The sequence below is a fragment of the Xiphias gladius genome, chromosome 1 (genome assembly GCF_016859285.1).
Source record: "Xiphias gladius isolate SHS-SW01 ecotype Sanya breed wild chromosome 1, ASM1685928v1, whole genome shotgun sequence".
Classification (NCBI taxonomy): Eukaryota; Metazoa; Chordata; class Actinopteri; order Istiophoriformes; family Xiphiidae; genus Xiphias; species Xiphias gladius.
This window is the reverse complement of record NC_053400.1, coordinates 12,838,080-12,849,593: the sequence shown is the minus strand read 5'-3', so window position 1 is coordinate 12,849,593 and position 11,514 is coordinate 12,838,080. Positions and strand designations below refer to the sequence as shown.

Sequence of the window (11,514 nt, the reverse complement as noted above, 5' to 3'; positions counted from 1 at the left end):
GACTCGACTGTTTTTTTTTTAAATTTTCTATAATGACTCCTTAATGCCCGCTTCCTGGGACAACCCCTTTGATCTGCCAATGCAAAGCCATAATCACAACGTTTATGGGCTAATACAGTGTAAAACAAACATTTGGCAGCCTTCAGGACACTTCTCCCCCTGAGAAAGAATAGATTTATTAACAAGAGGTAATCAGGAAAGAATACACTTTTATACAAAACTGGAAATACTACTCAAGCTGTTGAAATAGACTGAAATATAATTCTCATACCACTGGGTATTGCTCACTGCAAACATCTCATGTGCCTGTTAAGAGGGTAAAGACTCATGTGCAAGGGTGGGGTTTAAATACAGTACACAATTCTAGATATAGATTTGATTTGAACACGTGAAGGTGGCACATGCCTGCCACTTAAGCTTTAGGTGTTTTTCTATACAAAGCCTGTAAAAAATACATATAAATATTCCAAGAATAAGCACAATATTACTACTGTATAGTTCCTGCTAACACATTGGAATAGACAGGATACAGAATGTGTTACACTTATAAGTTGTTTTCAACATTTGTTTTAAAGTATCATACACAGAAAAGTTATTAGAGTTGAACAATCATAAGGATAACACATTTCAAGGGATATGTTTTTTAACACATTGCACATTAGGAAATGCATCAGACTGCCTGTACACAATATTGTACACAGCAAATATTTCTGCTTCATTGGCAAATCGTAGAACAAAATAGTTTACATACTTGTGTGGTATATAATCCATTTCATGATTAAGGCAAAACCATAATGCACTGGCCAAAGAGGATTAACCATAAAAACTATGCTCTCACTGTCTGAGTGTAAAAGCTGGGAGTTTAACTTCCTGAAGTGCCTCAATATTGGTTACATCTGCTACATACACTGCCCGGTGCTTATACTGTATATACATCACGTTGCCCACCAGGGGAATAAAGTGATAATAAGTAAAGCATAAAAACCCATCTCTCCGAACTGAATGAACGTGTCCCAGTTAAGTCAGAATCAGTAGGTGTGTCAGCCTGACTCCAAAACTTCCAAATATCTTTATCTTGCAGTGGCTACATACAACATCAGAGCACATGATTCAGCTTTAGCCACCGCAGCTGTCCCACTTTTCACCTCTTTTACTTCTCTGAGTTTAAGTTCTAAAGAAAAATGTCTTAATTTCAAAACCTTAAAGTTCATATCTTTGAGATTTTTATTTAATCAAACCCCATTTTTGATACTATTTTTTCTGCAACAGCCATTCAGTGTATTTACATTCAATAACTACCTCTCTATGTAGTAGTTTTAATTGTCAGGGGCGGAGCCCGCCATTCCCTAGCTGAATTCAAATCAACCAGGACTGAAGTTTTAAGGAGTACAACTTTACATGAATGATCATACAGCTAGAGGATTAGCATATATTTATATTACTTCTAAGGTCTACACTTGAGGACAAATAGAGTGAAGAAATGGCTTCTGTACTAATAAGGCAGAATGTCTGTATGGGGGCTTTAAATAAAGTTTAAAGATTTCTGCAGTTGTGCAGTCCTCTCTTGACTTTGACATGTGAGCAGAAAAGTGGGAGTTGATCATCATGTGTCAAATGTGACCACCATCTCTCATGAATGACCGCCTTTTTTATTCCCATTAGGATATGACTAAATACCATGTCTATATACTCTCTCATCTGTTTATTCTGTGGTTGAAAATAATGTCATCATAAAACGGTATTTTAAGACGATAATAACATATAAATACTCTGTTACTATATAAATAAAACCTCTCTGGGCTTCTACTCAGTCTCTAATAACAATTATACACAACAAGTCCATTAGGGAGCACATACTAGAAGGGCACTGCCTACTGTGTCTAATACAAATAGTAGTATATGTACATTATGATACATTGTTCCTGTACACTCCATATGAGGGCTGAGAGTAAGAGATCCTCTTCATGATGAAGTTTTGGGCTCGATTCTCAGAGACGCTTCATACAGGCTCTCCTCATCCAGCACCATACTACTGTCCAACAAGTACTTTACCACCTAAAACAATAAAAAGCACAATCATAGCCGTCTTTGCGTGATTTTTTTTTTTCTCCACACTTTACATGTAGAATGAATATGTTGAATGAGAGCATGCACGCCTGCTGTTCGTTTAAATATAGAACATTGAGCCAACAGTTGTTTAGGGTCAGTGAGTCGTATTGGCCACTTACTTACTTATATTGGCCCATTTAGTCTCTCTTGCTTAAAGATTGTACACTTTTACTTGGCAAATTACTTAGCCCTATCAGAGCATGTGATTTGGTTCACAAAGAAGGAAGCTGTTTGCCAAAACGTTGATCCTCATATTGTACTTTGACATAAAGGAATCAGAGTTATGAATGTGCTGCTTTCCATCCTATTGTTTTCTGCCTGCGAGTCAGGATCTCACTAAAATGGGAGTGTGTTTTTCTTCAGTTTTTGTTTGGTTCACGAAAAGGACAGGACCACAAACTTAAAATGAGGCTATCTGTCTATATGATATAAATATTTGGTATGTTGTTGTATGGAAGGAAAAAAAATAAAGAAATGTTTACTATATATTAATTATCATTAATTATCAGTCATTAATTATCAATCACTGACTAGTAATCATAGGTATACATTATACCCAGAAGCCTAGTGGGTAGTACATCTTAGTCTTGCCTAATACAAAACTGTTATCAACAGCCTCTTTATTCAGGTTAAATGGAGATAAAGAGTGCACAATGTCATTGATTTTGACATCTTAAACTTGAAATGAAAGTGTTTATTTTTACTAATCAATACAGACTGATCCGTAGGCTAACTAGACAAATATTGAGCAGGAAACCTGAAATGATATAGCAATACTAGTCAAGTAATTCTTCCAGACAGGTAATCAAAGTCTCTAAACTCCTGGAAATGTATTTAAGTACACGGTAAGTACAAAAAGTAATCTCACCTTTGGTTGATAATCAATCTTGTAAGCTGTCTGCTGAAACTGCCGTATCTCTCTGATAATGTGAGATATCTGGAGGCAAGTGAAAGGAAAATTATATAAAATTGGACTTTGCAGATAGTATTGTAAGCAAGTTCCACGGTCAGTAAAAAAGGCACACATGAACAGACTAGATGCACAGGTTGCGGAAATGTAACAAAAATGACAAACTAGACTCAAACAGGAAACAATATAAGGTTTAATAGGCTGTATGTACTTTAGCACACAGGTGTTCTTTACCATTCTCATCTTGGAGAAGTTGACCAGGTTGTCTTCGGTGTAGTTGGGTGTTCCCTCCTCAATGAAGGCCAGGTCAGTCAGGTACATTCCCAGGTAGGGAACACAGGGAGGGTCACAGCTGGGGACACCAGGCAGGTCAGAGGGAGACAGCAATTGTACAGATGCACACACAAAGAGCAATAAACAAAAAGAATACATAAGAAATATACAAAATTCCTCCACCACAATGTGTGAACACCCTACAGGAAAGAGAAAAGCTTTGGATACTTACTTCTTCAGCGCTTCCCTCAGGTTTTTGAACCGTCCCTCTGATGACACCAGCTTCTGTAACTTGTCGATCACAGTCTTAGTCTAGAAAATGGATCAACGCAAAACTGTTAGTGCCAGAAACCAGAAATGCATTTGAACTCTTGCACTTTTGTGCCAAAAGTCAGATGTGAAGATCGACATCACTCTCATATCTGTTAGCTATATATGAAGTTAGAGCTAGGAGGCAGTTAGCTTGACCTAGCATAAAGACTGGAAAAAGACGGAATCTGCTAGCCTGATTCTGTCCAAAGGTGATAAAAGGTAAAAGTCTACCTACCAGCCAATCTAATGCTCAGTAATTAGCAAGTTATATCTCGTTTGTTTAATCTGTTCAAAAACCAATGTGTAAGATAAACAAGTTTTTTTTTTTTGAGGAGTTACATGATTGAACTATTTTTGGCTGGGAGCAGTGACAGGAAGCCCAGGAAAAACAATGATAAAACCTGAATGTCTTTCAACCCTTTGGTTGGTTAACTTCACTGCTGGAAGAACATGTCAGAAATGACTGATACCTGCTTGGAGACTTTGAGCCAGGTCTTCTTGAGGCGGAAGATGGAGCTGCGGTTGAGAGAGGATGTGATCTCCAGAACGGCATTGTAGTTGTGGAGACAGCGGCAGATGTCAGCCACTGCCACCCATTTCTCGATCACTGCCACCCGCATGTTGACATCGTCCCAGTGCAGGATCTCTGTGGCGATCCTGTTACTGATCTGACAAAAAAAGAGAAACATGCAGGGTGATAATAATGTCTATCTATCTATCTATCTATCGCTCTGTCTATCTATGTATCGATCTATCGATCTATCTATCTATCAGAGTAAACACATACATCATTGAAATGCTTGGTTGTTTTCATGATGTACGGAGTTCTCTCGTTCTTGTCATTCTTCATCCAGCCTTGACCAAAGAACTCCCTGTAGAAAAAAAATTGTTTTGAAATGATCAACAATACAAAACACACCGACCTTCACTGTGTGCACTTCCCTTCGCCCTCGGACACCTGTGTTTGTGTGACAGTGTATTTGTGTGTTCGCAAGCATACTCACTCGTAGGGGATGACCTTGAAGACCAGGTGGTCCAACAGTGTGAGCTGCTCAGCTATCTCAAGGGCAGAGTGGCTCTCAAACGGTTCAGTCTTACAGTCCTCCATGGCCTGACACACACACACACACACACACACACACACACACACACACACACACACACACACACACACACACAAACACACAAACACACACACACACACACACACACACACACACATACACACAGAGTGAAAAGCATTATCACAACTAAAGCATAAATCATTTCTAAAGGATAACCAGTAATTTCAAGAAGTAAGAGGTTTTTTTACACTGAAAAGGCTTTTGTAATTTTTCCCTCACCATCTGTGTGATCTCTTCCAGAGTGACCTGGTTGTCTCCAGGGTCCTCCTGAGTTAGAGTCCTGTATAAAAGAAAGAAAAAAGTGCCATTATTTGAGAGTTTTCTCCAAAATCGCTATGACCTTATTCAACGTAAATTGATTTGACCTGGTGGGAGAAGTGCCAAACTTGACCCAGCACACTGGGTATTAATTTCTTGTTTTTGTTCCATTTGGGTTACAGGCACTTTTGGCTTCGGTTCCACAGTTTTATAATGTTTAGCAACAATACCGCATGCTGACAGGTTGGTTAGTTTGCACACCATGCTGGACCTTTCATTCCAGTTTTGCCATGTTACACCAATTTAAAAACCTGTTCTGTCTTCCCCAGAGAGACAGAACATACTTCAGGGATATTCTGAAAACGTTGCTCAGAGAAAATGGTGAAAAGTTTCTACTTTCTGTTTAGATCCACCGGGGCCTAGGTTAAGGCCAGGACCTGGGTTGATGTACTGTATCTCCAGTTCCTGTTTTTATTACCATGTCTGATAGTTTGCATCAGGAGTATTCTTGCAGAAACCTTTTTATAATGGGTGCTGACAAACAGATGTGTCATATATGTCTGTATGTGCGATCAAGCGATGATAACAGAAAACCAACCTGATAATGTTGGCAGCTGCCTTTCTTTCCTGTGTCAGGAGCTCTGGGTCATGCATCACCTCCTCCAGGAAACCAATTACCCGCATCTTCAGCTCGGTGTTGAGCTCAAAATCCTAAGGACCAACACAGGAGTAACAACAATAGTGTCATTACAGAGGTGTTGTTATTCTTATGGAAATGTATAGACTGAAACTAAGTAAAAGAAATAAGGCGAACTGTACCTGTGAGTGTTTGGAGACCCAGTGACGCAGCACATTCAGGACTCGGTTTGTGGCGGCTCGTCTAATAACGAACTCTTTGTCCCCATTCCTCTGGTCTGTAGGAAAACCTGGGACCAAGTTTAACAAAATTATATTCAAACTGAATGTAACAAACTGAGAGGATCATTACTCTGACATGGTTTCTCTTTTATGTTTTATTCTGCTTTCAAATACAGGGAAAGACTATTAAACAGTCTTCACAACCAGTCAAACATTATTCAAGAAATATAAATATACATTCAGCCTGAGCTTCTTTGGGACCGTAACTGGGGTCATATTTATGTCATGAGTATGTCACAGTCTAGATGTCTTTTTTTCCAAGAAGTGAGGCTAGAAAATCCAAACAGATATTACGTGTTTTTATTACATGCCAAGTTATTTGATTAATGTATTTTGGGGGGTAACAGATTGTAACAGATTTTAGCTACTGTTTCTTTGATCAGATTACACTTCATTACTTTTAACTACATAATATCTAAATGACACACACAGGAAACTTATAGATAGTCCTCAACAAGCCTTTGGAATAGCCAACAGAAGCACCGTCCCCTTACTTGACTGACCTGTGCTTGCGAGGGACATACGACGGTACTTCTCCTTGGTTGGTGTGCCTTCATTGGCACCAGCGGTGGCGATGGCAAAGGCCGAGGCGGCAGAAAGGGCACTGCGGTTGTTGTCCAGCTCCCGGCAAGATGACACCACCATGCCATTGTTGAAGGAAAACAGGGAAAACTCTGCAAGGAGGGAGACAAATCAAGAGAGAGATTCATTATTTTTATGAAATTGTTAATGTTAAATTCCAATAAAATAAAACCCAGTTCCTATTTTCTGAAATATACCATTATTACAAACCTTTCATGGTAATTTCTGAACCTCTGACAGGATCAGGCTGAAAGGGAAATTGCCGGTGGCTCATTGGTTAGGCGATTAAAGGTGATTTGATTCCCCTTGATTCCCTTTGTGAAGAAGCTATGGATATACTATGCTGTATGTGTCTGATCAAACCAAGATGTTGACCACTAGAAGGCAACGGAGAGCTAAAACAGACCCAACATTGTGTGTCCTGCAGCTAGAGGCAGTGACGGTGTACGCTCCACTTTGTCTGCCTCACTGCCTCCCCCCTTCACTCCCTGCCTTCCTCCGTTAAGCCGGGGGCGGTATAAAAGAACACGCACATCGTTGCTAAGGTACAAGGTTTCCTTCCACCTACTCACACAAGGCACTGGCTTCCCTTGTATCCAGCACCGTGGGAAGAGAACACACTGGGGATGAATTGTGCCTGACTACCTACGGGGTGGATGCTCCCTCTATCTGCAGTATGGGGAGGGCCAGGAGGCTGTGGGTGGTTTTTATCAAGACCTTATTTGGCTATAATTACACTTGTCGTTTTCTGAAAAAAAAGTTTGTTATAAGTCTGCCATGGCTACATTTGTTTAACAGTATGAATCTCAACCTCTTAACATTTCTCACTTCTTACTGTGCAGTCTTCATCTTGTTAAGATTTGAGGCATCATTGGATGGTAAAAACACATTAAGTTGCCTTTGATATTGATTTAATGAAAAAACCTGACTGTGATAGAAAAATTAGCACTTTTCTACTGTTCTGAGACAGCTGCCAGTTTTCCATGCTAATAATTACTATTAATAGACTTTTTCTCAGTATTTGAACATTTTTTTTATAGGAAGCATGAGATGTGTGAGTGAATCCAAGAAATGTGAAAAGTTGAATGTTTCAAATGTATTAGAGGAATAGTTTGACATTTTGGGATATATACTTATTCGCTTTCTTGCAGAGAGTTAGGTGAGAAGATAGGTACCACTGTATGTACCGTATGGTAAATATGAAACTACTATCGGCAGACAGTTAGCTTAGCTTAGCACAAAGAGTGGAAATGGGAGGAAACAGCCAGTCTGGCTCTGTTCAAAACAAAAACAAAATCCAGCACCTCTAAAATTAACAGCACCTCAAATTACCAGTGACTACCTTGGCTTTCCCTGCTTGCCTGGCAACCTCATGTGATGACTGGACTGGAAGAAACCACTGCTCTGGACCAGGAAATAGTCCATAGCATTACCATCCATAACAACAAAATTTGTGTTTTTTACACTTTAGTCTTGGTACTGATAAAACAAATGATGTATAACTTGTTAAATATTTGGAGGACCTGGCAGGCTGATTTTGTTACCTTTTGTTACCTATCTTCTCATTTAACTCTCGGTAAGAAAGCGAGTGCATTACCCAAAATGTTTAAGTATTATGTAAAGATTGATAAGTCTGTGTAGTCACTGCTGAATATTAAGCAGTCAGGAAATATCCTGCCTAACCTGTAATCCAAAGGCCAAAATGGTGTTACTTCTGCTCCAACTCTGGTCAGTTAAATTCCACTAGACAATTGCTCTTTTCATTTTTTATTCATTTCATTTTAAATGCTAATTTCATATTATTTGGATTACTGTCAAATTCAGTCATATAATCTCTTGGAATTATCCATTCAATGGTAGGATGTAACATAAGAATAGCAGGTCTGTAAAACATGTCTCATGTTACCAATTGCTTTTGTTATTGACATTATCGATTATTATTGATCTTATTTTGTTATATTTTTATTCTCCACGACACTCCACTGACAAGTACTGTATGTCACTAGCACTAAGCGCTAAACTACTGTAGTTTTCCAGCTACTATATTCTTGCCAATTTATTTATTATTCTTGCCGACTCATCTTGTTTTTTTAACTGGTGGTTTGGGATTCTAAAGTAGATCACAAGACTATCTAAACAAGACTTGGACATAGAGCAGCTTAAAAGGCACAACACTGGCTCATAACACAATTATGGAGAGACAGAGTCATACTGTACCAGAGTTTTTTGACTTGACATTCTTAGGTGTTGACGGGGACTTGGGAGGAGACATTTCTGATTCTGCCTCGTCACTCTGACTTGGGTCTTCATCACATTCCTCTCTCACCGACAGATCTGGACAGAAAAAACATGGTTCACATTCAAGAAGAAATACAGCAAAGAAAATGTGTGACAAAGATATGCGAGGACATAACCATTGGGTTAGGGCTTGGGGGAGCTAGGAACGACAAGGTCAGGGCAGAGAAGAAAAAAAAAGGTCTAGGCAAAAATTGAGGGAACTACAAAGCTCATGAAGTCTGAAAAGAAGGTAGGGTTTTAAAATGGTCGATAATCATGGTAAGTTGAATTTTATAATGTTGTCAAAAAAAATTGGATCCCAAAAGAAACTAATGGCCATTCTCATTCATTTTTATCCGATATAAAATTATGATTCCATGTTTACAACCACATTCCCCATTTGAGACTCTGCTGGCTGCTCCTTTGCTGTTCAATCCTAAATGATACTGATTTAAAAAGTTAACTATTTATACCTTTAAACCCTTTATATAACCACAATATACATCAGCACCACTAACAACTGTAATGGAATACAGAAGATACATACAAGATATGACAATGGACTTGTAAAACTGAGTACACTCAGTACATGAGAACCTCATTAAAACTGAGCAAATCCCTCGGACAGTGATTCTGACCTTGCTTGCTGAGGACAGACTCCTCAGCTTTTCCTTCGGCTTTGGGCTCACCCTCGTCAGGGATTTTGCTTGCCATGGTGCTAGACACATAGAGCTTGTTGATGTCGAGGGTGGTCTTACTGAAGGGTGACATGGTGGAGTGCATGCTTGCATAGCCATTGGGAGAACAGCTGAGTGCAGCCAGGTCCAGGGCTTTGCCCCCTGTGATGATGGGAATGTTGAGCGAAAGCTTGCGACGGCGGTTCGGCGAGGACGTCTTGGTGATGGAGAGAGGAGGAGGGGAGGAGAACTTGCGGCTGGCACGCGGCGATGTGGGTGGCTCGCCGTAGAGGAGTTTGTTGTTCTGGCTGCTGGCAAAGAAAAGCTCCAAAGAACTGCAGGAATGGAGAGAATGAAAGAGAGAGGAAAATGGGAGGACGTGTAAAAAAGATAGAAGGATGAACATTAACAAGAGCAAGTTTCATTACTAAAAAAAAACACTTTGAACATTTTTGGGTGAATATTTCAGTGGCCTGAGTCGGAGCCAGTGGAATGGGGAGAAATCGGGGTGTGTGATGCACTTGGTGTCCGTACACAGAGGCAGAGAGGGAACACATTAACCACGGGGCTCTTCGGGAGATGTTGCCTCTTTTATTTAAGCTACATTGTTTAAGACAGCATCCTCCTTGCACTGAGAGCCACCCCCTCTGAAGGCCTATAAATAGCATGTCAAGTGACAGTGTGGGAGGCACGGGTGCTGCCAACAGCAACCAGCCCAGGGGAGGAGAGAGAGAGAAAGAGAGAGAGAGAGAGAGGAGAGAGAGAGCAGAGGAGAGGAGGAGAGAAGAGTGGGAGAAAGAGACAGAGGTACAATGCAAAAAAAAAAAAAGAAAAAAGCAGGGGCGAAAACAGTGAGACTGAGAGGGAGGGGGCGAGAGAGGAGCAACATAGTGGATATGGATTCCACCACGCTGAAGGCTGCTGGCTGGGAGTGGGCGAATGGGAAGCCTCCAGCCCTGTATGGTGTTAGCTGCAGCCATGTTGTGTCTCCTTGCCTAAATTTACAAAACAGTAAAAGAAAGGAGATGAGAGGAGCAAAGATGGGGAAGGTGGAAGGGAGAGATAGGGTGGGAGGAGAGGAAAGGGATGGTAAACAGGCGAGGAAGAGTCAAAAAGAAAATGACAAAGGCTAAGGACAAAAAGTAAACTGGAGAGTCAAGAGAGGACACTAGTATAGTAGGAAAGAGCAAAGACGGGAGGAGATAATTAAGCAGGAGAAGCCCGAGGAGTAAGACAAAAAGGAGGAGGGAGGAGAAGAGGAGAGCAGGGTCTGGGTGCAAAACACCACCATCAATATTTAATACCATAGAGCCGCTGCAGATGATGGGAGAAAGGGAGGGAAGGAGAAGATGAGGAGAGAAGAAGAGGGTGGGGTCCTGCAGCAGAGTGAAGGGTTGCCATGGTGACAGCGCAGCGGAGAGAGGGATGGTCAGACTTGTGGAAAGAAAAATAAAAGTGAGAGAATGGAAAAGGATAAAGAGAGGAATGAGAAAGAAGAGGAGGGGTTAGGGAGAGGTGGGTGGATGCAGGACCCAATTAACTGTGATGGTGGACCAAAGATGTGTCAGTGTGACCTCTCGCTGCCTCCTCTCTGGTCTTTTCTCACCTGGACAAGTAATGATAGGATGATGGGCTGCTTACAGAGAGTCCACGTGAGCGCAAAGACAAATTCAAACCACTTTTTCACTGCACCATTACAGCACTGTTGCTGCATCTTCAGAAGAAAATATATGGAAATCTCAAACTTTGTTCCTTTTTCAGTTTTGACGAGCTGCAGGGATTGGGAGTGTAATGTAAGGAACCCTTTTAGCTCTGCCGTGTAACAGTGTCCACTTAAATGCTAATTCACAATGTGCAGGGATAGACAAAATTATAGGAACACTTCATGAAAAAGGACTACAATAACTCTGAAGTAACTTAATCAATTCAGTTGCAAACACTGCTACAGAGGTGGGCTACGTACAGGTCATCTGTAGCTTAGTGTCAGATCGGGATAACGTTATGCATTGCAAGACTGATCTCCCTCACAAATTAAATGATTACACTGTTTCTTTGACTGATACAACACAGGCTT

At 40.6% G+C, this 11,514-nt stretch overlaps 1 protein-coding gene across 1 annotated transcript in view; it reads right to left on the bottom strand.

The window, feature by feature from the left end:
* Positions 1-154: 154 nt before the first annotated feature.
* Positions 155-11,514, bottom strand: part of LOC120795225 (ras-specific guanine nucleotide-releasing factor 1-like) — a 28,780-nt gene continuing 17,420 nt past the window's right edge. Inside the window, exons 15-27 of the mRNA XM_040136933.1 lie at positions 9,402-9,775; positions 8,704-8,820; positions 6,408-6,578; positions 5,806-5,912; positions 5,585-5,697; positions 4,948-5,008; positions 4,609-4,715; positions 4,392-4,476; positions 4,075-4,272; positions 3,525-3,604; positions 3,254-3,371; positions 2,978-3,046; positions 155-2,055 (exon numbers count right to left, since the gene is read on the bottom strand). Of these exons, the coding sequence (XP_039992867.1) occupies positions 1,963-2,055; positions 2,978-3,046; positions 3,254-3,371; positions 3,525-3,604; positions 4,075-4,272; positions 4,392-4,476; positions 4,609-4,715; positions 4,948-5,008; positions 5,585-5,697; positions 5,806-5,912; positions 6,408-6,578; positions 8,704-8,820; positions 9,402-9,775 (1,693 nt within the window). The 3' untranslated portion in view covers positions 155-1,962. The remainder of the gene's footprint in view (positions 2,056-2,977; positions 3,047-3,253; positions 3,372-3,524; positions 3,605-4,074; positions 4,273-4,391; positions 4,477-4,608; positions 4,716-4,947; positions 5,009-5,584; positions 5,698-5,805; positions 5,913-6,407; positions 6,579-8,703; positions 8,821-9,401; positions 9,776-11,514) is intronic.